This window comes from Antechinus flavipes, chromosome 2 (assembly GCF_016432865.1).
Source record: "Antechinus flavipes isolate AdamAnt ecotype Samford, QLD, Australia chromosome 2, AdamAnt_v2, whole genome shotgun sequence".
Lineage (NCBI taxonomy): Eukaryota > Metazoa > Chordata > Mammalia > Dasyuromorphia > Dasyuridae > Antechinus > Antechinus flavipes.
In genome coordinates, this window is record NC_067399.1 from 451,701,999 (window position 1) to 451,725,759 (window position 23,761).

Consider the following 23,761-nt stretch of genomic DNA (forward strand, 5'->3'; position numbering starts at 1 on the left):
AATATAAATAAACAAATTGAATATATAAATTAAATGGTAAAAATTTTAAAAATTAAATAAAAACAGGGTTGTTGTATCAAAGAACATAATGTATGTAAAGCGCTTTGCAAACCTCATAGTGCTACACACATGTGAGTTGTTATTATCATCATTGCTACATCATTTTCATCTTTTTAATGAAGTTACTATTATGACTAATATCTTTATTATCACTTCATCCCAAATTAAGTCCAAATTCCTCTGTTCTTCCAATCCAAGTACTTACATAACTTTGGCTCACTCTAACTAATCAACTTTTTTTACTCCTACTCCCCTATAAACAGCTCCCTGTTCTATGCTGGTAAGAGGATCCTCACCATCCTCTGAACACCCAAGGTCCAATAAAATGTAGGGTCCCTAAGGACAAGAAATCTGTTCTTTGCCTTTGTATCCCCAACGCTTAGCATACTTCCTGACATAATTAGTACTTAACCAATGCTTGCAAATAATTGAGTTTTACCTCTATGCCTTTATTCATGCTGGCTTCTCCTTCCACATCTTTATTGCCTTTCCACTATTCTCTGTCAAAATCCTACCCCTAACAAATCTTGTGTATTGTAGAAAATCTTCCCTAACTACATCATATCGATCATCTCTCTTTTCTAAGGCTCAAAACATTTGCTATCTTTTGCCTACTTTAACTCTCCATTGCTTTAAGTCTAGCATTTGATTCTGCATTATCCTAATTCTGTTTCTGATGTATGAATCTTCCTAACAGTCTACTTAAGTGAACCTAATAGTCTTCTTAAGTGAACTATGAATTCACTGTGATCAAAGATATCATTTACTACTTCTCTTGCTCCCTTCTTTCTGGGGACTGGACACTGGACCAGGCAAATAATAAGTAATCAGCAAAGACTTAGAAATTTCCTGGGTGTGGAGTATACCTGTGGTATCTGCTCCTGGGGAGGATACTGGTGGATTGCTTGAGCATGAGAATTTGGAATTTTAGTAGGGCTTGAATTTAGGAGTTCAAAGCAACAAAAAGGCCAAAAAGTCAATCCAGTGACCACACTAAATTTAGTATCAATATGGTGATGGATAGTAGTAGAGAGTCACTAGGCTACCTAAAAAGGACATATCAGCTCAGGTCAAAACTGTAGCAGGTCAAAGCTCTCATGTCAATCAATAATGGCATCAGGCCCATGAGTAGTAGTTGTATTTCCGGCCTGGGTAAGCTAGGAAGACCCAGTTTTCTCCATCACCATACCCCAAAGACAGAAAGCTAAAGAATGCCAGAGCTAGGAGAGACCTTAGACTGTGGAATATCAGGGAGCTGAACATAATCTTAGTACATAGAGCAGAGGATATCAGAGCTGGAAGGAATAATAAAGCAAATGTTCAAAGGGATTGCAGAAATCATTTATACCAACCCTGCATTTTATAGATGGGAAAACTGAGAACCAGAAAAAGGAAATCACTTCCCAAAAGTGACACAGTGAGATAGTGGGAAAGCTAGGAATAGAACCCAGGTCTCCTAATCTTCAGTTCAGAGTTCTTTTCACTAATCCCTTTGGACCTCAGTGGGGGTTGGTTTAGATCATCCTGAAGATCCTTCCCAGTCCATATTCCACAATTGCCATAGATTCCTTGGATTCCTAATGGAAATTATCTATAAATATTCATTCAAGAGATATGAGTACAAAAGTCTTTTAGTTTTTATTAAAACCAGGTTATTCCCCATCATCTATGAATTTCCTCCTTTACTTCCTTCTTGTAGCCTCAAGGAGACCCTGAGAACCAAGAATATAAGCTCTGATATTCCCAGCCTGGGTGAGAAAAGAAGACCCAGTTTTCTCCACACCCCTCCTCAAAAGAAAGAATGATGAAGAATGCCAGGAAACTGGAAGGATTCTGGGGCCCCAAGATGCATTTGTTGTTAAGCCTTGCCAAACTCATTATCTGACACCTGGCCACCACAGGATGGGTTTTTTTTTTTTTGTTGTTGTTGTTGTTGTTGTTGTTTTTGGTTTGTTTGTTTTTTTGACTACAGCAACTCTTGAACCCAGATCCAAAAGTCTGAAAGAGCCGGTGGCTACATCAGGAAAGAAACCTGCTCTAATGAGATAATGTCTCCTTTAAAGTCCTGTAGATTTTCCCCATAGTTCAACTTCCTATTAGGAGAGAGAGAGGATCACCTGAGTCCTATTCAGACTCAAGGGTATGTTCAAGGCGTAATGAATGTTCCCTATGTAACTCCCATGTCATTCGTGTCCAGTTTGCCCTCTTGGAGTATCAAAGCTGATGCAAGTTGGGAACTAAGAGAGTTTTTTCCAGGAGCCCCTTCTCCTTTCTCCCTTCCCCCACCAAAGGGACAATATCAGACTGGGCTGCTGAGAATGTGGTGAGATAGTTGTTAAACCATGAGTGACTAAGAACCGGACTCACAGTCCCCCTGCCGGCAAAACCCGGAACTGCAGAGGCACTGTAGTCCTAAAGGCAAAGGGCTGGCGGGTGGCGAGAGCTTCCCGCCCTAAGGCAAGGGGTCCTGGCGCCCTTGTTAGGGCTGGCTTTGGGAGTTCCCAGGGCTGTCTCTGTTATTGAAGTCCCCATTCCCTCCCCAAACTCTCTCACCCAGCCCCCACTTCAAGGCTGGGAACATTTTAAATGCTTTTAAATTGGGTATCTGCCTTTTCTGAGCATATAAATCACAACAGGACCTAGAGACTATCTGTCACAGAGTCGTGACCATTTTATGTCTGCTTCTTTTCCCATATGAACCCTTCTGAAATGTATTCACGGACTTTGTCCACTAACCCCTGGCTAAAACACTCTGATCTAGTCCAAATCCTCCCATTTTGCAGATGAGGGTTAAGTTAGGTTATTTGTCCGAATTCGAATCAAGGGCCTCTAACTTCCAACCTAATGGTGTTTCATTATCCGGCACCAGTGAAAATCTCCCAGGACGTCCCGCATCCCCCCCTTTCGTCAGGGCCTCCGCCGGTGTTTGGGGAGGGGCCTCTCACAGGTAGTTGTCCTCTCCTTCCTCCGCTCTCCCGCCCTCCTCCCCGCTGCCCTCCCCCTCTCCCTCCTGGGCCAGGGCCTCGATGTCCTGGGTGATGCCGGTGAGGATGCGATTGAAGGCCTCGGCCTCCGGGCGGGGGGCCCGGCTGTCGTAGCTGCGGACGGCCGAGGCCGACGTGGAACTCATGCTTCGCTTGATCCGGCCAAAGCTGTCGGTGAGGATGCCGCCTTCGCGGATGCCCACGCCCTCCAAGAAGCCTTCGAAGTAGCCGATGTCCTGGTCCGGGATAAAGGGCCGCATCCCTGTGGGGTCGAGAGGCCGCGGCTGGCTTGTGGTCCCCCCTGCCCAGCCCAGGGAGAAGGGGGCCCGAGCCCGAGCCAAGCCTCTGAATCGCAGGGCCGGCATCTCAGCTCTGTGAGCTCCTTAGAAGGGGGAGTGACTAGGAGTTAAAGGGTTAAATATCTAGTCCTGCTTTCCCATTTTATAAATAAGGAATCTGAAAGGGCAAGGGTCACTTGTAAAGGGCAGAAGTCACTCACAAAGGGCAGGGGTCACACTAGTCAACAGCAAAGCTCAAATTTGAACCACGTCCTCAGACTCCAAATCCAGGACTTTTCTCGTTGCTACCTGTCTCAGCGGAGGTGTCAGAGACGGAATTTGCACTGAATCTGTACTCCACCAGATTTCCTTATGTGCCGCTTTCTGTGTCCTACCTAGCAAGATCCCCCGGCAAATGTGCTTGTAGCCTATTTACGGAGTCACTAGAGGAAGCTTTGAAAGGTCAGGGACTACATCCTTAGTCTCAGGACGCTACACTAGGTTCTCACGCTCACCACAGCTGCTCGATAAGGCTGTTGAATTAAATATAGAAATGTTTTTCTTACGATGGTGAGCCTAAGTATAATTAGGATGGTTGTGAAGGGTAGGTAGTGTACTAGTGCTAATATCTAGATAATGAAATACATGTTTAATGAACTGATGGTGAGGGGAAGGAACCCGGGTATTTGTTGGGATGAGGGGACTACTGAGATATTGGTGTGATGGGTGTGACAGGGGCAGTAGTGCTGGAGGTAACAGGATCCCTTGGCGTCCTCATGGATGGTCAAGTCCAGCCTCTCCTTTCCAAGAGGAGGAGACAGATCCAGAAGGAAGTGACTTGCCCAAAATTATACAGGAAAGACGGCAGAGCTGGGATTTGAACATGGTTCTTTGGGGTCTGGATCCGGCACTCTTTGTGCTGTGCTATACGGTGATGACGGTGGTCATGGGTATGGGATAGAAATGATGGATAGAAAAGCTGACCCTTGACATGGGAGGAGGGGCTCACCCAGGAGAAGGAACTTCCTCTTGTCCCCATAGAGCCGGAGAAGGTGCCCGCAGTACTCCTGCACCGACAGCCCCAGCCTGTATTCTCGGAGCAGCAGAGCGAACTGCTGGATCTCAGGGGGCGACAGCTTGTTTCGCAGCTGCGAGGAAGATCCAGGAGGAGGGACCAGATGAAGGACAAAGAACAAGCCCACTGGCGAGCCCCGTATTCCATATGGCAAAGTCGATTGGTAGTAGAACTGCTTGGGGAAGCCATAGGCAATACAGGGGCACAGGGCCCGACAGAAAGGAGGCTGGTCAGCAATCTCAGTGCCGCATCAGTTAGAAATATTAGGGGGAACATGGCTCTAGATGTGCCCTCTCTGCAGGCTTCCCAGAGAATTAGGGAGAAGATGGAGACCCTGGACAGAGCCCAACCACAGGGACGTATGTCTTCTGTCCTATTCAGAGGACTTACCTGAGGGAGCTGGGCACTGGAGCGGAGATGGCAGGGGAGCAGGGGTCCCATGAAATAGGGAAGATGTAGACTTCCAGGGAAGGAAAGGAGTGGGTGGGAGCTTTCATGGGGCACATGGGGGAAAGAGGCAAAGGGTATGTGTAAATGGGAGGGGGGAGATAGATGAAGTAGACAGGGACACAAATGGGTGCAGGGAGGGGGGCTACAGGGGAGAAGTGCTGTGAGTGAGCAGAGGCTTCCACGGGGTGCAAAAAGAGGCTCAGGAAAGGGGGCAGTGAGCTGGGATACTCTCCAGAGCTTGGGAAAGTGGCCCTGATCTTGCTTGGGCCTTACCGTCACCATATAGTCCTGCAGCTGCTCCAGGCCCAGGCTGCTGCCGTCACTCTCGCTGCAGTGAGATTCCTGGAAGGAGGGTGTGGATGTGCCACTATAATAAGCTTCGAAGGTGTCGTGGGAGCCATTGCTGGAAAGCAGAGACAGAGGCAGGTGCCTTGGCTCACTCCACTGGGCTCTGCCTGCCTGCCTGCCTGCCACCCCTCTCCCCAACCCTCCCCTCCGCCGTGGTCCCTTCTGCCCACTGCGTAGTTTCCTGGGGTCTTCCAGACTAGTCAGACAGTCAGTAAACATTTGATAAAGTACCTACTATGTAACAGGCAGAGGGTAAGTGCTGTGGATATAAAGAGAATCAAAGGACTTTCTGTACTACTAAGGAAGTCTATTGGAGGAGATTACATGCAAACAACTATGTACAAACATGTTATATACAGAATACATTGGAAATAATCCACAAAGGAAGGCACTAGAATTCAGGGGAATTGTCCCAGAACAGCAGCAGCAGATACTCAACATAGACTACTAGCATCCAGGGCCCTTCACATAACGAGTACTTACTTAATAAACATGGATTGGTTAATAAATGAAATCCCAGTCACCTGAGGAGGGTGCTCGGCTTTGTGGCTCCAGCCCAGGCTTTCTGCCTGAGCCCCACACACCCTGCTCTACTCCCCCTCACCTAAACACACAGACATAAGGACGGGTGTGAAGGGCTGATGACAAAGATGTGCTGGAGCCCCGAGCCAGGGTTAAATTTTCAGTATGCCTATTCATGCCTCAGAAATAGGCAAAAGCTATGGCTCAAGACTTGATTGTTATTTTATTGATTGTCTATCCTTAAGAAAGAGTTAAAAATGCAGATTAAACTTATAAGCATGTGTGTACATAATTTTTCCCCCTGGGATGTTAAACATTGATCCATACAGCTCTGGTTGAGGGTGATAGTGACATTGTCGATAATAGAAGATTCAATAAATTTTTGATAAACATAATTGAAAAGTGCTAGTGGGGGGGAGATTAATTATTGAGGTGATCATAGAATGAGAGTTGGGAAGAAGCTTAGAATCTGTCTAGTCAAACTCTCTCATTTTATAGTTGAGGAAATTACTGATCAGGGACTGTTCCGCAGATGAGATTTCATTTTTAACCTACAATCATGAGATCAGTTTTAGATCCACAGGGAAATCATAAGCATGTCACATACACCAAAAGCAAATCAAAATAATTTTTCAATTATATACAGGGTTAAAAAGAATGCGTTGATTGAAGGAAATTCAAATGCAGCAGAAAGCATCCTGCTCTTGAGAGCAAAAGTACCGTGTGTCCCAGAACCAACACTTTCATTAATATGATGTGATGCTTGTTGATTGGTGTGGATAATTTGTGAGGTAACCCTACATAACCTTGTGTTTGTTTTGTGGTGTAGTGGAAAGTGCTAGATTTGGAGTCAGAAATATTTGGATCCAAATGCCAGCTTTTCTATTACAGGATGATTGATAAAGTTCCTCTCAGATCTTCTATTTATTACAATTCTTAAAATCCATCCTAACTCTTCTATTTAATTAATTATAATTATATTATATTATATATAAATATATAATATGTTAATATATATAATATAATACATAATATAAATATATAAATAAATAATATAAATATATTGTATTATTTTAATTAATTATAATTAATAAGATCCCTTCAAGCGCTTAGGCCTGTGATTCTGTGTCATACGTAGCTTTGGGTAACTTCTTTCCCCTTCCTAAGATGTGCGCTAGACAAGATGACCTCTAAAGTCCCTTCTAGCCCTGACTTTCTATAATTTGCATTCTAAAATTCTTCCCAATATGATATTCAATGAGTCTATCTTAGCTTGTGCTTTATATGCTTTTTTTGGAGGGGGAGATGGGTGAGTTTCAAGTCTGCTCGGTGATAGCCACGCTTTTCTAGTTTTCCCAGCATCTGCCACAATGCCTAGAGTCAGGTCAGCACACAGCAGGAACTCAGAGAGGAATACCTTTCTTGCTAGACAGTTGTGAAGAACTTCCCCAGAGAAAAAGCAGAGGTGTCTGGGGTGACTACTGGAGGCATGGAGAAGGATGGCGATTGGGTTGGGGGGAAGAGAAAGGGACAGTAACAGCTCTGGTACCTACAAAGAACTGCAGCAACTGAAATCAGCATCATAGCCATAGGTTCCATCTGTGCGGCAGCTCTCACCTGCAGTGGAACAGAGATCAGTTAGAAGACAAAGCAGGATTCCATCATTTCCAGGAGTCATCTTCCTTTCCTCCACTGGCCCCAGCACCAAACAGTATCCTAGGAACCACTCCCTAATTCCAATTCTCATGAAATTCATTGTCCCTTAATTATAGGTCATGTTTCCCTAGCCATTAAAAGCTTACAAAGCATTTTCCAGAGAAGATTAATAATAAAAACAAAAACAAAAACCCCGCGAGTTAGGTAGCTAAAATATTATTATGTCCTTCATACAGAGGAGAAAACCAGGAATCAAAGACAGAAACAATTTGTCCAGTATCATGTAGTTAATAAATATCAGAGCAAGGATTTGAATTCAGACCTTCTGGTTCCAAAACAATCCTCTTTCTACTATATTATAGTTTCCCTTTCAAAGCCATGATATATAAAGGACAATTGAAGGATGTAAGGGTGGTTAGGTTAGAGAAGAAAAGTTTTAGGGTTAAAATACAGACAGGATGGAGGTAGGACCCCTCCCTATCTTCAAAAATTTTGAAAGTCACCATCAGTTTTAACTTTTTCTTCTTGGTCCCAGAGATCAGAACTGGGGCAGTCGTGGAAATTGGAGTGAGGCAGATTTAGGGTTGATGTAAGGGGAAATTTGCTAAAAATGGGCAGCTTTAATTGGTAGGATCTTATCTAGAGCCATCTAGTCCAACAATTTAGAGATGAAGAACTGAAGTCTGAAGAGGTTAGGGATACCAGGAAGACATGGGATTCAAACCCAGTGCTCTGTCTCCTTCTAACTTGAAGTGTTCAAATTAAGAATACTGTAAGAAGTTCTTTTGAAGGATGGCAGACTAGTCTGAAGACCTCCCAGATCTCTTTTAGCTCTGGAAGCCTATAATTTTAATCTTAGTCTCTCCTCCAAAATTAAATCCCAGGTCCTCCCAAAACAGGAAGCAGGTATATTCTTTCTTTTCTCGAGCACCTCCCAGTGTGCCCTGTGTGCTCACAGGACTGGGCACATGGAAAGGAGATGATCAGTAAAGACTTCCTTTTTCTTTCTTTCTTTCTTTTTTTTGTCTTAGTTTTCCAGGAATGCCTCAAAAGGCTCTTTCAGTGAAAGTCCATCCCCTCCCCCATCATAAGTGATTACACTTTGCAGAACAGGAAGTTATTTTGGGTTGTAACTTGAGGTCCATTGCTTTTTGTTAATAGACTTCTTGATTAGTTTATTAAGTCTGGACCAGACCCTCTGGTTCTTCAATTTCTAGCTCTATTCTCCTTTATCTAAATCTGTCTTTTTCTTACTCCTCCCACCCTTGCATGTACAATCAAACTTCTGGCTGAGCTGGATAGGGAAAAACTGGAGAGATGGATGGAATCTAACCAAATTTCAAGACTCTTATTTTTGTCCACTTCTGTATCAGCTTCCCCCCACAGTACATAGAGCAGGGATAGCACATAATGGTGGCTCATCCAAAGATACTCCCTCCTTTGCCTAACATTGGCCCAGAATTTTCACAAGGAATAGAAAAGAGGAATCTGGAGTGACAGCTGGCTGTGGGGAACCAAAGAAGGGATCTTTGTTCAGCTTCTTGTCCTGGAATGCTCTTTTTCTGCCCCTTCCCCCATTTCTACTTGCTGAAATCCTTTCTTTACCTCAAGAGCTAGGTCAAATGCTTTGATCTCCATAAAGCCTTTCTTAACTTTCTCCCTACTTCCTAAAAATGGAAGTGATCTTTTCCATCTAATCTTATAGTACCTTGTTTATACTCCTCTTGAATACTTATTACTGGAGAGACATTTGAGTGGAGTTGGTGTTAGAAGTCCAGGGTATGAGTCATAGAATTATAACATCTCAGAGATAAAAAGGGATGACAGAGCTATTTGGTTCAGTTGGTACCAGAACAGATATGCTCTCTAGTCTATAACCAACAAAGAGCCGTTCAGCTTCCATTTATAGATCTTCCACAATGGGAGATGCATTACCCTTCAAAGCAGCCCATTTTGGAGGGCTTTAACTATTGTCAATAGGACAGCTAAGTGGGGGCACAGTGGGTAGAGTTCTAGATCTGGAATCTGGAAACCCCTCTTCCTGAGTTCAAATATGGCTTCAGATAATTTAGCTGTGTGATCCTAGGCAAGTCACTAAGTCACTTTACACTGTTTACCTCAGTTTTCTCATCTGTAAAATGACTTGGAGAAGGAAATTGCAAATCTCTCCAGTATTTCTATCGAGAAAGACTCAAATAGGGTCACAAAGAGATGGAGATATGAAAAACATCTGAACAACAGTTAATTATTGTCAAGTTTTTCTTTGTATGGTAGTAAAATCTATAGTATGGCTTTGGAATCAGAAGACTTAGGTCTCTATCCTGGCTTAATTACTTATATAATTTTCAGTAAATTCCTTAGCCTCTCTGAACAGTTTCCTCATCTCTAAAATGAAGGGGTTAGACTGAAGGAAGGAAGCAAGAATTTATTAAGCACCTAGTATTTGTTAGGAGCTCTACCATTATTATCTCATTTGATCCCCACAACAACCTTATGAGGAAGGTGTTGTTATTGTCCCTATTTAACAGATGAAAAAACTGAGGCAAATAGAATTTTAATAACTTTTCCAGGATCACACAGCTAGTAAGTGTCTGGGGCCAGATTTGAAGTCAGAAAGATGAGTTTTCCTGAGTCTCCCTGCTCTGTTCTTCTACTGTTCCACTCAGCTGCTCCTTTCTACATAGTAGGTGCTAAATAAATAGTAGGTGGAGGTGACTGATAATGAGGAATAGCTTTCCAGCCCTAGGTTTCTTTCAAAGATAGCTGATCAATACTTCTTGCTTAATTAGATTCTCTGAACTAGACTCAAATTCAACCTTCGGATCCTATTACCTGCATGATTCTGGGCAGAAGACTCGCTTCAAGACTTAAATTTTCTTCATCAGTAAAAAATGAAGGGACTGACGCAGCTGGTCAGCCTCTAAGCTGAGGGGCAATATGGAATAGTGATAGTATGTTGGATTTTGATTCAGGAACCTCTGATTTCAAATCCCACCTGATGAGGGCTATATGACCCTCAGGCAGTCACTTAAGCTTCTAAGCTTCATTTTCCTATTCTGTAAAAATAAGGCTTCACTACCTGATCTCTTGAGGTCCCTTCAAGCTCTAACTTCTCAGATGACTTGGTTCATTTCATTTTGTTCGGGGGCAAAGTGTGAGGAGGGTTGCACTGAGAGGAAGCTGCCTCTGACCCAGGACTCACTGCGGCTGATAAGCCAGGGCCGTTCGGGGGTGGAGGTGTAATGGTAGCCAGCTCGATCCACACACTCGATGGTCTGATCTCCATAGATGATCTGGAAGACCTGGCAGATGAGAGCGCAGGATTCTTCTGCTGCATCCTGGTCACAAAAGAGAGGAAACTGGCAAATGAGAACAGCTCTGAGCTGGGGTTTGGGGATAATAAGTGAGAACTGAATGGCTTTGGTAGCCTGGAAAGTGAGGGTCAGGGTGGGTCTGAGAAGAGTCCTTGGCCAGAAATTGGGAAGATGTGCCTGTTTCCAATTTGCTGTGTGTTTTTGGATAAATTATTTCTCCTCCCTGAGCCTTATAAAGTTCCTTATTTGTGAAATGAATGGGATGGATTGTGTAGTTTCTCTAAAGCCCCTTATAGTACTACCATTCTATGTATTGCTGAAAAGGTCTCTTCCATTCTTCTCTGTTCCTCTCTCACCCCATTGTGAATATTTCCTGTAAAGGGACATTGGAGGGAGACTGAAATCTCAAGGATTTCATAGTAAAAAAAAGGGGGGGTTATTTTCATACCATATCTTGACTATTGGGCTGCAGAGATATTTGAAACAAGTCAGGCTTTGAAGGAACTCCCTTTAATTACCATTACCCCTTCCACATTGTAGGGGCTAACGGTGTGGTGCTTCTGGGATTTGGAAAATCTGTTTAAAAATTTTGGTCCTCCCTTTGTATCAGAGAAGTTTAATTTTTTTCTTTTTCTTGTATAGGTGTTTATAGTACCATATTGTCAAATTTGGGTTGAAATTACATAACACTATACATACATTTTATGCACTTCTGAAATTCTAAACTTTTTCTAAGTTGTCTGTTACCCTTTGTGTGTCATCTTTGGCTCCTGTAAAACTCCCCAAAAGATTCTTGTTTAATTTCTTATGCCTATCCACAACATATTAAAACTATGGTGGGGAAAGTTGAGATGTGGAAGAGATAACTTTACATATTATTTTCAGTATAGTTGTGATTCACAATGGGACTTTGGATCCCCTCCGCCACAATGTTATAACATCACTCACCATCATCTTTTCTCTCTTCTTGTGGTTACCAAACTAATTCTGTCTGGACTATCAGAGTAACTGCTTAACTTGTTTTCCTGCTTCCAAATCTCTTCTCTGTCCTATCATTTGTGTGATGCTAGAATTATCTTCCTCATACATGAATCTCTTCATTTTACTCTTCTGTTCAAAAATATTTAATGGTATCCTATTGCTTTTCAAGAAAAGCTCAGACTCCTCTGCTTGACATTCAAAACCCTCTATACTTTGGCACAATCCAATCTTTCCAGTCACTGAAGACTCCTCTCATATTTTATACTCTAGTCAAACCAAGAAACTTTGTCTCTGTCACGTACCCTGAACTTTCCCAAGTCTGTCTCTTTGTTCATAGAGTGATTAGCATGTGCCTGTGTCCTTCTCCATTTGAACTATTGAACTTTTTTCTTTACAGCATTATTTTTATTTTTAAATGGTATTTTATTTTTTAAAATACATACAAAGATAGTTTTCAGCATTCTCCTTTGAAAACTTTGTGTTCTAAATTTTTCTCTCTCTCTCCACCCCCTTCTTCCCCAAGACTACAAGCAAACTAATGTAGGTTAAACATGTGCAATTCTTTTAAACATATTTCCATATTTGTCATGCTGTGCAAAAAAAAAAAGTCAGATCAAAAGGGAAAAATACATGAGAAAGAAAATAAACAAATAAATAACAAAAAAGGTGAAAATACTATATTTTGATCCATATTCAGTCTCCATAGTTCTTTCTGAATGTGGATGGCACTTTCCAATGCAAGTCTATCGGAATTATTGTTGAAAAGAGCCAAGTCTATCATAATTGATCATTGCATAATCTTATTGTTACTGTGTACAATCATCTCTTGATTCTGCTCACCTCACTTAGCATCAATTCACATAAGTCTTTCCAGGCTTTTCTGAAATCTGCCTGCCTATCATTTCTTATAGAACAATAATATTCCATTACATTCATGTACCATAACTTATTCAGCCATTCTCCAACTGATGGACATCCACTCAATTTCCATGAACTACTGAAACTTAACCTAACCTTCAAAAACTACCTTTTCCATGAAACCTTCTCTGATTCTCCAAATTTTTGGTAATGACTTTGACCCTCAGACTTCAAATAGCATCTATATCTCTCCAAAGACTTAACATATAATATTGAGTATTAGAGTTTTTTTGAGTTGACATCTTCTGTCCTTATTAGACTGTGAGTTCTTCCAACATAGGGACTAGCCAGAGTACTGGATTTGGAATTGGAAAGACTAATTTGAATCTTGAGCAAGTCATTTTTACAAAGATTCCTTGTTGGTAAAAATCATACCAATTACTTCATGGGTTATTATTAGGATAAAATGTATGTAAAGTGCTTTGTGAATTTTAAATTGCTATAGAAATGTGAATTTCTAAATTTTGTATTTTTCTCTGTTTTCAATACATTATTTTGCAAGCAGTTAATGGAGCCTTTTTTCCAGTAGGAACTATCTAGTTCGTAGAAGGACTAGGAACAAAATAGATACTTCTCATTTGGGGAATGAATAAATAGATTTTGATATAGGAATATAATTGAATATTGAATACTGTAAGAAACAATGAATCTGATGAACACAAAGAAGCATGGAGAGAATTATGTAAACCACCATAATGTGAAATTAAGAAGAACCAGGAAAACAATATACATAGTAACTACACACAATCAAAGGAAACAGTAGCAACAAAATAATCAAAACTTAATGCTGTGAAATTATAATGACCAAGCTAGGGCTTCAAGAAAGGACATGTAAATATACCTTCATTCCTTCTTTGCAGAGCTAGAGGATTATGGGTATAGAAATGAATATAATGTTGGATTTTGTTTTCGTATTGGTTAATTTTGCTGAATTGCTTATTTCTCTCATCAATTCTTTGTTACATGATCAGCTGTTAATGATTTAGCTTTTCTCAGAAATACAATGAGCCAAGATAACTCTGAAGGTCTTATGATGAAAAATGCTATCCATCCAGAGAAAGAACTGAGATCTTCAAATACAGATTGGCGCATTCCTTTTTACTTTATTTTTCTTGAGGGTTTTTTTTTTGCTTATATTTTCTTTTACAAATGACTATAATGGAAATGTTTTTACATGACTACACATGTATAATTTATATTAAGTTGCCTGTCTTCTTAATGTGGGGAGATAGGAAGGGAAGAAGGAAGAGAATTTGAAACTCAAAGTTTTAAAGAATAGGTTTAAAAATTGTTTTGCATCTAACTGGTAACAAATAAAATACTAAATAAATTAAAATTAAAAAAATTATTTGTTAGAAGATATAACTCTTTGGGAAGGAGAAAAGATATATTGGGAAAAGAAGGTAATGTAAAAATAAAAGAAAAAAATAATTTAAAAAAGGCTTTTGAGTTGAAATTGAATGAATATTATGATCCAGATTGGGGTTCTAGGGCCCCTCAAATCAGAGGCCAAACTCCAGGCCATAGCTTTTAATTCACCTTGGTTGAGGGAGCAACTCACCCTATTGGCAACTGCCAGGATGATGAGATTGCAGTAGGCATCAGGGCTGGGATCCTGAGGGTCCAGGGGGTTGAGACCAGGTTGTCGACGCTCCCAGCTGCCACCACTGAAGGTCTGGCGACGCTCCCAGCTACCCCCAGGCTTGCCTCCGTGCCGCAGCTCCCAGCTTCCTCCAGGTTTGCTCCCTTGTCTCCTCTCCCAACTGCCCCCAGGTTTGCCCCCCTGCCGTCGCTCCCAGCTGCCACTGAATGTCTGTCTTCGCTCCCAGCTCCCAAAAGCCCGGCCCACGGCTTTTTTCTCACCAGCACTTTGCTTTCTCTCCAAGCTGCCCCCACCTCCACCAGTGGTCCGGCCTTCGGTACCCCCCCAAGCCATCCTCCAGTCCAGGCTGCAGATGGTGTGGCGTCGCTCCACACCACTTGAAGGTGGTCTAGGTTCAGGACCACTGCCTGGTGACCTCTTCTCAGGGGTCTTGCCAGCCACCCCAGGCTCCCGCCTGCTCCCAGGGCACACATCTAGACCAGCGGGCACTGGATCCACACCCAGACCTAAGAGGATGAAAGAATGAGCACAAGCCCAAGACTAAGAGTTAGTACACGGGAAGAAAAGGACACGTTGCTATTCAGGACTTGTTTGCATCAGGTGCCAACAACATCATTGCTGCTTTTTCTTTCCTTCATGTAGGATAGTGAGAAAACTTTTGGGCAAGGAGTCAAAACAACTGGAACATGGTCCATATTATCTCTAAGTTACCGCACAGCTTTAACAACATATACAACCAAATTTTAACTCCCTCACTTGCCACTTGCTAATCCCTTGATTGCTGAGCCTCAGTTACTTATCTGTAAAAATAGTGATAATCATCTCCGAATTATGGACCTCATAGTAAGGATCATAATATCTCAGATTTAGAGGTGGGAAGGATATAAGAGATCATCCAGTCAAGAAATGGTCCAGAGATGTTAGATGATTTATCAATTGCACAAATAAGTAGCACAGCAGATCTTATGCTTCCTAAAGCTGTACTCTTTCTATTATATCTCACTAGTTCTCAACATCACCAAATAAATAATGGAAGTAGATCAGCTCTTATTGACTGGTGAACACTAGATTTTTGAACCAATTGTCCTGGGTTAGAATCCAGTTCTGTTATTTACTACCCTAGCCCCATTTTCCATAGCAAGCCACTCCAGTATTTTTTTTTTTTTAATGTGAGGCAATTGGGGTTAAGTAACTTGCCTAGAGTCACACAGTTAGTTAAGTGTTAAATGTCTACATCCAGATGTGAACTCAGGTCCTCCTGACTTCAGTGCTAATGCTCTATCCACTGTGCTTTCTAGCTACCCCACATTCTAGTATCTTTGCCAAGAATACTCCAAATGATTTCATGAGGAGTCAGGACTGAAAACAAATGAATAATATGGTCCCTTACAGTTCAATATCTCCTGGGATTGCAAACTTCTCTCATCCTCATTTTCCTCATCTGCAAAAATAGGGATACAGTCCCTACACTAGCACAACAGAAAGGCTGTAGTGAACAAAGTGCTTTGTAGAAATGGGAATTGTTATATTATTCCATTGCTCTTCTCTCTTTGATGAGTATGAAAAGGCAAAGCCACTCAGAGAGAACAAAGAATCAGAAAATTAGGGCTCAAACCTTGCCTCACAATCACAGACAATGATTTTTCATTTTTCAGTTGTGTCTGATTCTTCCTGATCCTATTTGGAGGAATGTATCCTCAGAACTTAATGTCAAGTACTAGGGATACAAATACAAATAAAAATAATGGGAGACCCTGCCCTCAAGAAGCTTAAAGTCAGCATGGACACTTGTTGAGTTGTTTCACTTGTGCCTCCTTTTGGAGTCTTCTTGGCAAAGTTACTGTTGTGTTTTGCCATTTCCTTATCCAGCTCATTTTATAGATGAAGAAACTGAGACAAACAAGGTGAAGTGACTTGCCCAGGGTCACAAAGCTACTAAGTTTGAGGCCAGATTTGAATTTGGGGAGATGAGGCTTCCTCACTCCAAAGCCTGGCACTCTATCCACTGTACCTCCTACCCTCCCCTTAATCATAACCACTAGTTGAGCGCTGTTGGGCAAGTGATATCCCTTGTCAGCCTTGGTTTCCTAATGGGAGAGAAAGGGAATAAGTATTTAGTTCCTACTATGTGCCAGACATTGTGCTATTTATAAATATTAACTCACTTGATCCCCATAACAACCCTATTATTATCCCCATTTTATAATTGAGGAAACAGATTTAGAGCTGGTAGAGACTTTTTAGAAGGGAAGAGAATAAGCATCACTGGATTAAACCCCTTTACAAATATCCAATGACTTGCCCAAATGTGGATAGTTAGTAACTGTTTGAGGTCAGAGATCTTTCTGACTCCAGGCTAGGTGCTCTTTCCATGGTACCTCTACCTATCTCAATCATCAATAAAAATAACTGGCCAGTTGGACCAGTAAGTTTCCTTGCATCCTCCTCATAGAGGCTAAAATCTCTGAGAGCAGGCACCTTCTTATTCTTGTATTTTATATCATTCCCAAAATCTCAACTGTGCCTGGCACAAAGAGGAGCTTAACAAATGCTTATTGATTGATTAATTGTTGGCCTTAATAATATGATAATTGTTATAAATATGAATACATATATTGGAGTTAACATATATATTTATTAAAGCTTTTTATTTTTCAAAACATATTCTTGGATAATTCTTCAACATTAGTCCTTGCAAAACCTTGTGTTCCAAATTTTACCCTTCCCCCACTTCCTCCCAAGATGGCAAGTAATTCAATATATGCTAAAACATGAAATATGTTATGATTTAACATGTAGTTTTAATACGATTTCACATATATTTCAAACGTGTTTAACATATATTGGATTACTTACCATCTAGGAGAGGGGCTGGGGGAAGGGGGAAAATTTGGAACACAAGGTTTTTCAGGGTTTAATGTTGAAAATTTTAATAAAGAAAATAAAATAAAGAAACCCAGCTTGCTAAAATGTAGTTGGCACGAATAATAATAAGGCAAAAATGGTGGGTTAATGCCAGATTGAAAAAAGATTAAAATCCAAACAAAGATCACTAGACTAATAAAGATCAATCAAAGTTTACTCAGTTAAAAAAAAGTTGGCCCTAAGAGGCTCTTTGGTGAAAGGCTAGGGTTACTCTGCCCTGACTTCCACACTCTTCTCAAAGAGAGAAGAGCAGTGAGGTGCCTTGTCCAGGAATAATATACCAAATCCCCATTTCTGCAAAGCACTACATTCACTACAGCCCTTCTGTTGCGCCAATTAGTGTAGAAAGTGTAACCCTATTTTTGCAGATAAGGAAAATAAGGATGAGAGAAGTTTGCAATCCCAGGACATAATAGAACTGTAAGGGACCTTATTATTCATTTGCTTTTGACTCCTTGTGACTTTGGTCTGGCCTCTAGGACAAATCAATTGACCCCACCCCTCCGAATCCTCACCCTTCCCATCCAGCCCCATCCCCATTTCCCGACCACTGGCTGTTTAGCCATGGCTCGCCCCTCCCCCGCACTCCCTCCTTCCCCGGCCGGGCCAGCCTCCCCCTCTGCTCCCGCCCCACCCAGTGTCTCACCAGTCTTGAGCACCAGAAGATGCAGCGCATCGTCCTGCAGGTAGGAAGCCGCCGCGATCTCGTGCGTGGGTATGCGTAGGATCAGCTCCTCGTTGTCCCGCCACGTGAGGAGCAGGCATCTCGCCGACAAGCTGAGGATGCTGTCCTGCTCCGGGGTGCTCTTCAGGGGCAGCTCTTTCAGCTGCTGCGGGGCCAGAGCCGAGAAGGAAGTCGAGGGAGCGCCCCTGGGCCCTCAGCCACGTCCGTCGCCCCCTCCGCCCACGCACCCCCAACCCGCCCTTGCCCCTGTCCCATCTTAACCTGCCCAGAAGCTCCACAGGAGGAAGCTGACGACGGGATGGGATGAGCACAGTGCGCTGCCCACCCTCCCCACTCCTACCTTCCGCGCTCCTCACCCGTGCGGTGTCCAGCAGCTGCAGGAGCTCATCCCGGCTGGAGGGGTTCAAGGAGGAGGTGACCCACGTCAAGTGGCCTAGAAACTGAACGGGAAGCCCAGGGCGATCACTAGGGCACCCAGAACCTTTTGCTCTCTCCCTTTGGGTTGAGACACTCCCCTAAAGGGAGGGATCATAAATCTAGAGTTGGCAAGGGAAGAGAATAGGCGCTGGGTTAAAGGCCTTTACAAATATCCCATCTGACCCTTGCAGGATCCCTTCAAAGTAGCTGCTGTTATTATTATTATTTTAGTGCAAGATGGTTCAGTGAATAAAGCATTGGGCCCAGAATTGGGAAGATCTGAGTTTAAATGGGTCTCCCACTAACTGGGCAAATCACAAAACCTCTCTGGTACAGTTTCCTCATCTGTAAAATGAGTATCACACTTCCAGGGTAGTGGTAAGGAGCAAGTGAGATGGTCATTGTAAAACCCTTAGCATAGAGTAGGTACTGTATAAATGATAGCTTATCATCCCCACTTCAAGAGAAATAACTGAGGAATATAGAGATCAAATATCTTGCCTAGAGTCACACAGTACCAGATTTGAACTTGTTTCTTCCTGATTCCAATCTCAGTGTTCTAGGCACTGATCTACCAGATGCCTCTAGAGACTCTTATTTAATCGTATGTTAATGTGACTATATTATGTTATAAAGGAGTAATTATACTCCCTTATTTACAGATGAGAAAATGGAGGCTCAGAGCAGTTAAATGTTATAGCCAGGATCACAAGGCTAGTAATGTCAGAAGTGGTCAGTCTTCCTGACTCCAGATTCAGCAACTTCCCCACTATACTTCTCTGCTCCTCAGGGGATGGGGGAGGGGACATGGTAGACAAGGGAAACCTGTACTTTTTGGGTGCTGATCATAAAAGAATACTGTCTCCCATTATATAACCCATTAAGATGTGTAAAATGATCACAGAAACACTATGTAGTATAAATATATCTGTATTTTACTGAAAATCAAACTGAAACTCTAAAAGAAGGGGTCATGTCTGACGTCACAAAACTAATTTGCAGAACAGGGTCTGAAACTCGGTGCTTTTACCTCAAATCCAAAATCATTTCTACCATATCATTGCTGAAATTTGGGGGGTTGGGGACAGGTAGGCAAGGCCAAGGCAGGATGTTGGCCCCCTGACATTCTTTCCTCCATCCTCATTAAAGTCAACACAGACCCACTAATTCCTGTCAGAGCCCCTCTGATGAGATTTTGTCCCTTGTGAGATCATCATCAATATCATGGCTCTGGTGTTAGAGGAACTGGGTTCAAATCTCACCTCTGATATTACCTGCATGATTTTAGACAAATCATCAAATTTCTCTGGGCCACATGTTCCCCTTCTGTAAAATAAGTGGGTGGGACTAGATGACTTTTGAGGTTCGTCCCAGTTCTAGAGTAATGGTTTTATGTGAAACTGATAAAGAACAAAGAACTTCCTTCCTAAGCTCTATCCACCTTAGATAGCAATGCACTCTCTTCTAAGTCTGCTCTTGGGGGCCCCAAGCATCTCTGGCCCCAGCATTTAGAATTCTAGGAGGTTATCACACACAGAGATCTCCTGATCCTGTAAACTTTAAAACACTAATAAATGTGAACTATTATCAGTAGTAAACCTAGAGAGAATGAAACAGATTAGTTGCAGCCTATGTCCACTGCAGGGACAGCTAGGTGGTAAGTGGCTAGAGAACCAGGTCTGGAATCAGGAACTTGCCAGGAAAAATCCCAAATGGAGTCACAGAGAGTCCGACACAAATGAAACTACTCATCAACAACAAACTATCCCCTGCCAAGGGCTCCTTGAGGGCAGGGACTACCTTAATATTTAGCATATGCCAGGCACATAGTAGGTACTTAATAAACATTTATTTATTGACTGAGGGCAACCTCAACAACTTTTTCTTGGATGTCAGGAGTGAGTTTGGATGGATCTCTGTGAGGGAGGATATTTGTGTCTTCTGTGTTTGCATGTGGCTTATAGAATCACACCAAATGGCACTAGAAGGAATTTTGGAGGTTGTCCAATCAACCACCTGATATCAGATCAGACGGAGACCTCGGGAATCCTCCCTCAGTATCTCCATGTTACAAGGCAGGAACAGACCAGAAGATAAGGATCACACGGTCTTTCAGCGGTAACCATGAGGCAAGGACTAAAGACTTCTGATCCCTGGGCCAAAACTCTTGGCACTATACCACACTGTCTCGTTACTAAGAGGGATGGCTAGGCTCCTTTGTACAAGAGCAGACAACGGAATTGAGGTGAAGGAAAAAAAAGGATTAGCATCTGGAGTCTTAGGTCTGAGTTTAACAACCAGCTCTACTACTTACTCCCTCAGGGACTTTGGGCAAATTATTTAATTTATAAGCCTCGATTTTTTTCCTCTATAAAATGAAAAATTGATCTAGGTCATATCTAAGGATCCTTCCAGTTCTAGATTCATGTCCTAAATTGCTCTTGCCCCCAATTTCCTGCCTATGTCTCTTCCCATGATGTCTTCTTCCTCATTCCTTACCTTTACTTCCTTTTCCAGGTAGTCACACAGCAGAATCTGGGGGTCAATGAGGTAGTCTGGGGGATACAGGGGCACAGAATGGAGAGGCCGTCGGTTCACAGGACTTCTTCCAGTTGATCGCCGCCCGGTCTTGGGGAATACCAGCCGGCGGATAGGAGACACAAAGCCCTGGGGAGGTAAGGGAGGGATAAGAAGCCTGGAGAGGGGTCTCAAAGTCCAAGACCCAAAGGATCTGCCAGATCTCGGTGCACCTCCTCTGCTCTGCGGATGTGTACTTAAACCTAGTACAACTTGGGGAATCCCAATAAGGACAGAATTAGGGCAAGACCAGGAGGGGTCTTTATTGTTTTGTTGATTATCTAGATTGAAGAAAGTGACTGAGAAAATATTAATAATTCAGATTAAGCCTAAAATTGTGTTGTATGCACATTTTTAAAAAGAGAATTGGTTATTAAACATTTGTCACCATAACCCTGGACATTAAGTGTAACCAGAGGCTGTGTGATGCATGAGTTGTACATATTTAAGTGTGCAATTATACTTTACAATAAGTATGAAAGGGGATGGGTGTCTGTGAGAGTGTGGATATATGTAATTTCCATAGGATCACAGATTTACAACTGGAAGAAAACGGGCCAACCTCCTGATTTGACAAGTGAATAAACCTGAGGCCCAAACGAGTTAAATGACTTGTCCACAGTTACACAAGTAGGAAGTAAAGAGCTGAGAGTGGGCCTTCCACTGCTGTGTGTGTGTGTGTTCTAGTGTTTGAGTTTTTGAATTTCTGTACCCTTTTGGAAGTACTAATCCAAGTGCATTCAGGTAGGTATATGAACACGTGTGTCTATGTTTGGCCAAGGAAGTCTGCAGACTCTAAAATCCTCCTATGAATCTTGGCTTCTTTAGGTGGAAGGCTTCTAAGAAGGCCTTTGAGGGAGAGTTAAATCTCTGACCAGAGGAGGTAGACCTATTCTGAAATCAGAGACACGGGGACTGTCAGAGATGGAGGGATAAACAGATAATAGTCATTTACCTAGTTAATACACACTATTGCATTTGAATCTCAAATCTGCCGTGCAATTTAGAGTCTATGGGCATTATGATCCCCATTTTACAGATGAAGAAACTGAGGCCCAGAGAGATTAAGTAACCTATCCATGGTTACATGATTAGTAAATGCTGGAAATGAAATTTGAACCCAGATGTTCCTGCCTCTGAGTCCAGTATTCTATCCACTATACATCATTGCCTATGGGTCCAGAAAGATACAAAGAAACAGACAGACATCTCTGAGGGTCAGAATTTCTAGGAGGTGCTAAATGACCTGGAACCCACCCTTATTCTAATCCAAAAAGAGATATTCACTAAGAGAGAATTTTAAAAAGAGATTCAGATGGAAATATGCTTGGAATTGCATATGTTTAACCTATATCGGATTGCTTGCTGTCTTGGGGAGGAGATAGCTGGGAGAAGAGGGAGAAAAATTTGTAATACAAGTTTTTGCAAAGGTGAATGTTGAAAATTTTCTTTGCATGTATTTGGAAAAATAAAATAATATTAAATTAAAAAAAAGAAATTCAAAAAGGGGGTTCTGAGGATGGATAATCAGGAAGGTTCATAAAGCAGAGTCTTCTAAGTGTACTGGGGAAACAAGTTTGGAGTGGCAGGCTGGATCAATCTGTGTCTCTAATCCACCTGGTTCTGAGGACATGGTCCAGATTTTAGAGCCAATAACAGCAATGAGGCAGAAGAAAGTTTGGGGTCTGTCTGCCTATTCTTTTTCTGGAAAAGATGCAGGGAATAGGTGAAGCTCTATTTATGCTCTTTCTCCGAGAGAGTGGGATTTAAGTCATTAGAGTAGATAGAGACAATAATTAATAGGAACCACCAATAGGAGAAGTTGGAGAGACTATACCATTAAGTATTAACACAATCAGAAAGGCAGGGCAATTGATCTGTGTGTCAATAATCCTAACAAGAGCCCTGGACCCTCTACCTTGGAGTTGCCTATAATCAGCTTACAAAAATTCATGAATATTTCTGGGCCAGTGTCTCTAAACCAAATCACTTACTGAAAGGCTCAAAGGTAACAAAAAAGCAAAAGGCAGTGCATGAGAGACGGATTTAAGAGAAAAACTCCAATACCATGTTCTACGTCCGGCTCATTTGCCCCACAAGTTCTTCTCAGTGACATACATACATCTCTGTTCCCCCCTTCTCCCCCCCCACATTCAGACTCCCCATGTAGCTCCTCTGTGCCGTACAGTGATGTGGAACCTGGCTCTCCCTCTTATTAACCCGATCAACCCTGAATAAGGGCCAGCTTGGGAGGCTGCTTTTATTCGGCTAGCAGCTTTAGAGAGGGAGAGAAGCTGGTGCCTTAGAACTACGATTAAAGCTAGCCAATCTTCCTAACTGTGTTAACGTTAGGCTTGCGTACACTTTTCTCTCAGGGTTTCATTTCTTCATCTGTAAAATGAGGGAACTGGTCTAGAACTAGGATTCTTAGTTCCCTCCATTAGTAAATTAGTCCACCCCAATGGCAAATCTGAATGAGGAAAAAATTCCATCTTTATTTCGATATTACGCATTTCCTTTGTAATCACATATATTTTGCTTTATACATTTAAAGAAACCTTTTGAAAGGGGGTCTATAGGCTTCACCAGACTGCCAGAGGAGTCTATAATGTACAAAAATGTTAGGAAATCCTGGACTTTATGGGGGAAAAAAGTTGGTCTCTGAGTTTCCTCCAGCTCTAAGTTCCATCTATCTCAGAGAGCAGGGAAAGATAACAAGATCACATCCGTTAATAAGAGAAGCCCTAACATTAGGTTTACCCCTCCAGAGGGATCTTTTACTCCTCTCACTCCTCCCTGCTCCAGGATCCCCCATTTTCAGGCCCTGAAGCCCATTCCCAAGCCACAGCTCCAAACATACCTTTCTTCCTTTCTTCCCTTCGAACTCCATGATGTGTCCCCCCCAACCCCCACCTCTTTACTGGCTGAAAATTTTCTTTGTTATATTTCCTGCCTCGGAAACTCCACC

General features: G+C 42.2%; 1 protein-coding gene across 4 annotated transcripts; it reads right to left on the reverse strand.

Annotated features, from left to right (window-relative positions):
• Positions 1 to 1,675: 1,675 nt before the first annotated feature.
• On the reverse strand, positions 1,676 to 23,761 carry CCM2L (CCM2 like scaffold protein). 4 transcript variants are annotated; one of them, XM_051979376.1, is made up of 10 exons: positions 23,654 to 23,761; positions 20,716 to 20,883; positions 18,156 to 18,239; positions 17,761 to 17,944; positions 14,148 to 14,695; positions 10,576 to 10,711; positions 7,271 to 7,334; positions 5,121 to 5,250; positions 4,332 to 4,470; positions 1,676 to 3,306 (listed from the first exon to the last, which is right to left on the reverse strand). In XM_051979376.1, the coding sequence occupies exons 1-10, from the start codon at positions 23,681 to 23,683 to the stop codon at positions 3,002 to 3,004; spliced, it is 1,788 nt and encodes a 595-aa protein (XP_051835336.1). In that variant the 5' UTR covers positions 23,684 to 23,761; the 3' UTR covers positions 1,676 to 3,001. The 4 variants fall into 4 exon arrangements, with proteins under 4 accessions (XP_051835336.1, XP_051835334.1, XP_051835333.1 ...); XM_051979374.1 differs by having other exon boundaries at positions 4,788 to 5,250; XM_051979377.1 differs by lacking the exon at positions 1,676 to 3,306 and adding an exon at positions 4,788 to 4,887 and having other exon boundaries at positions 4,346 to 4,470.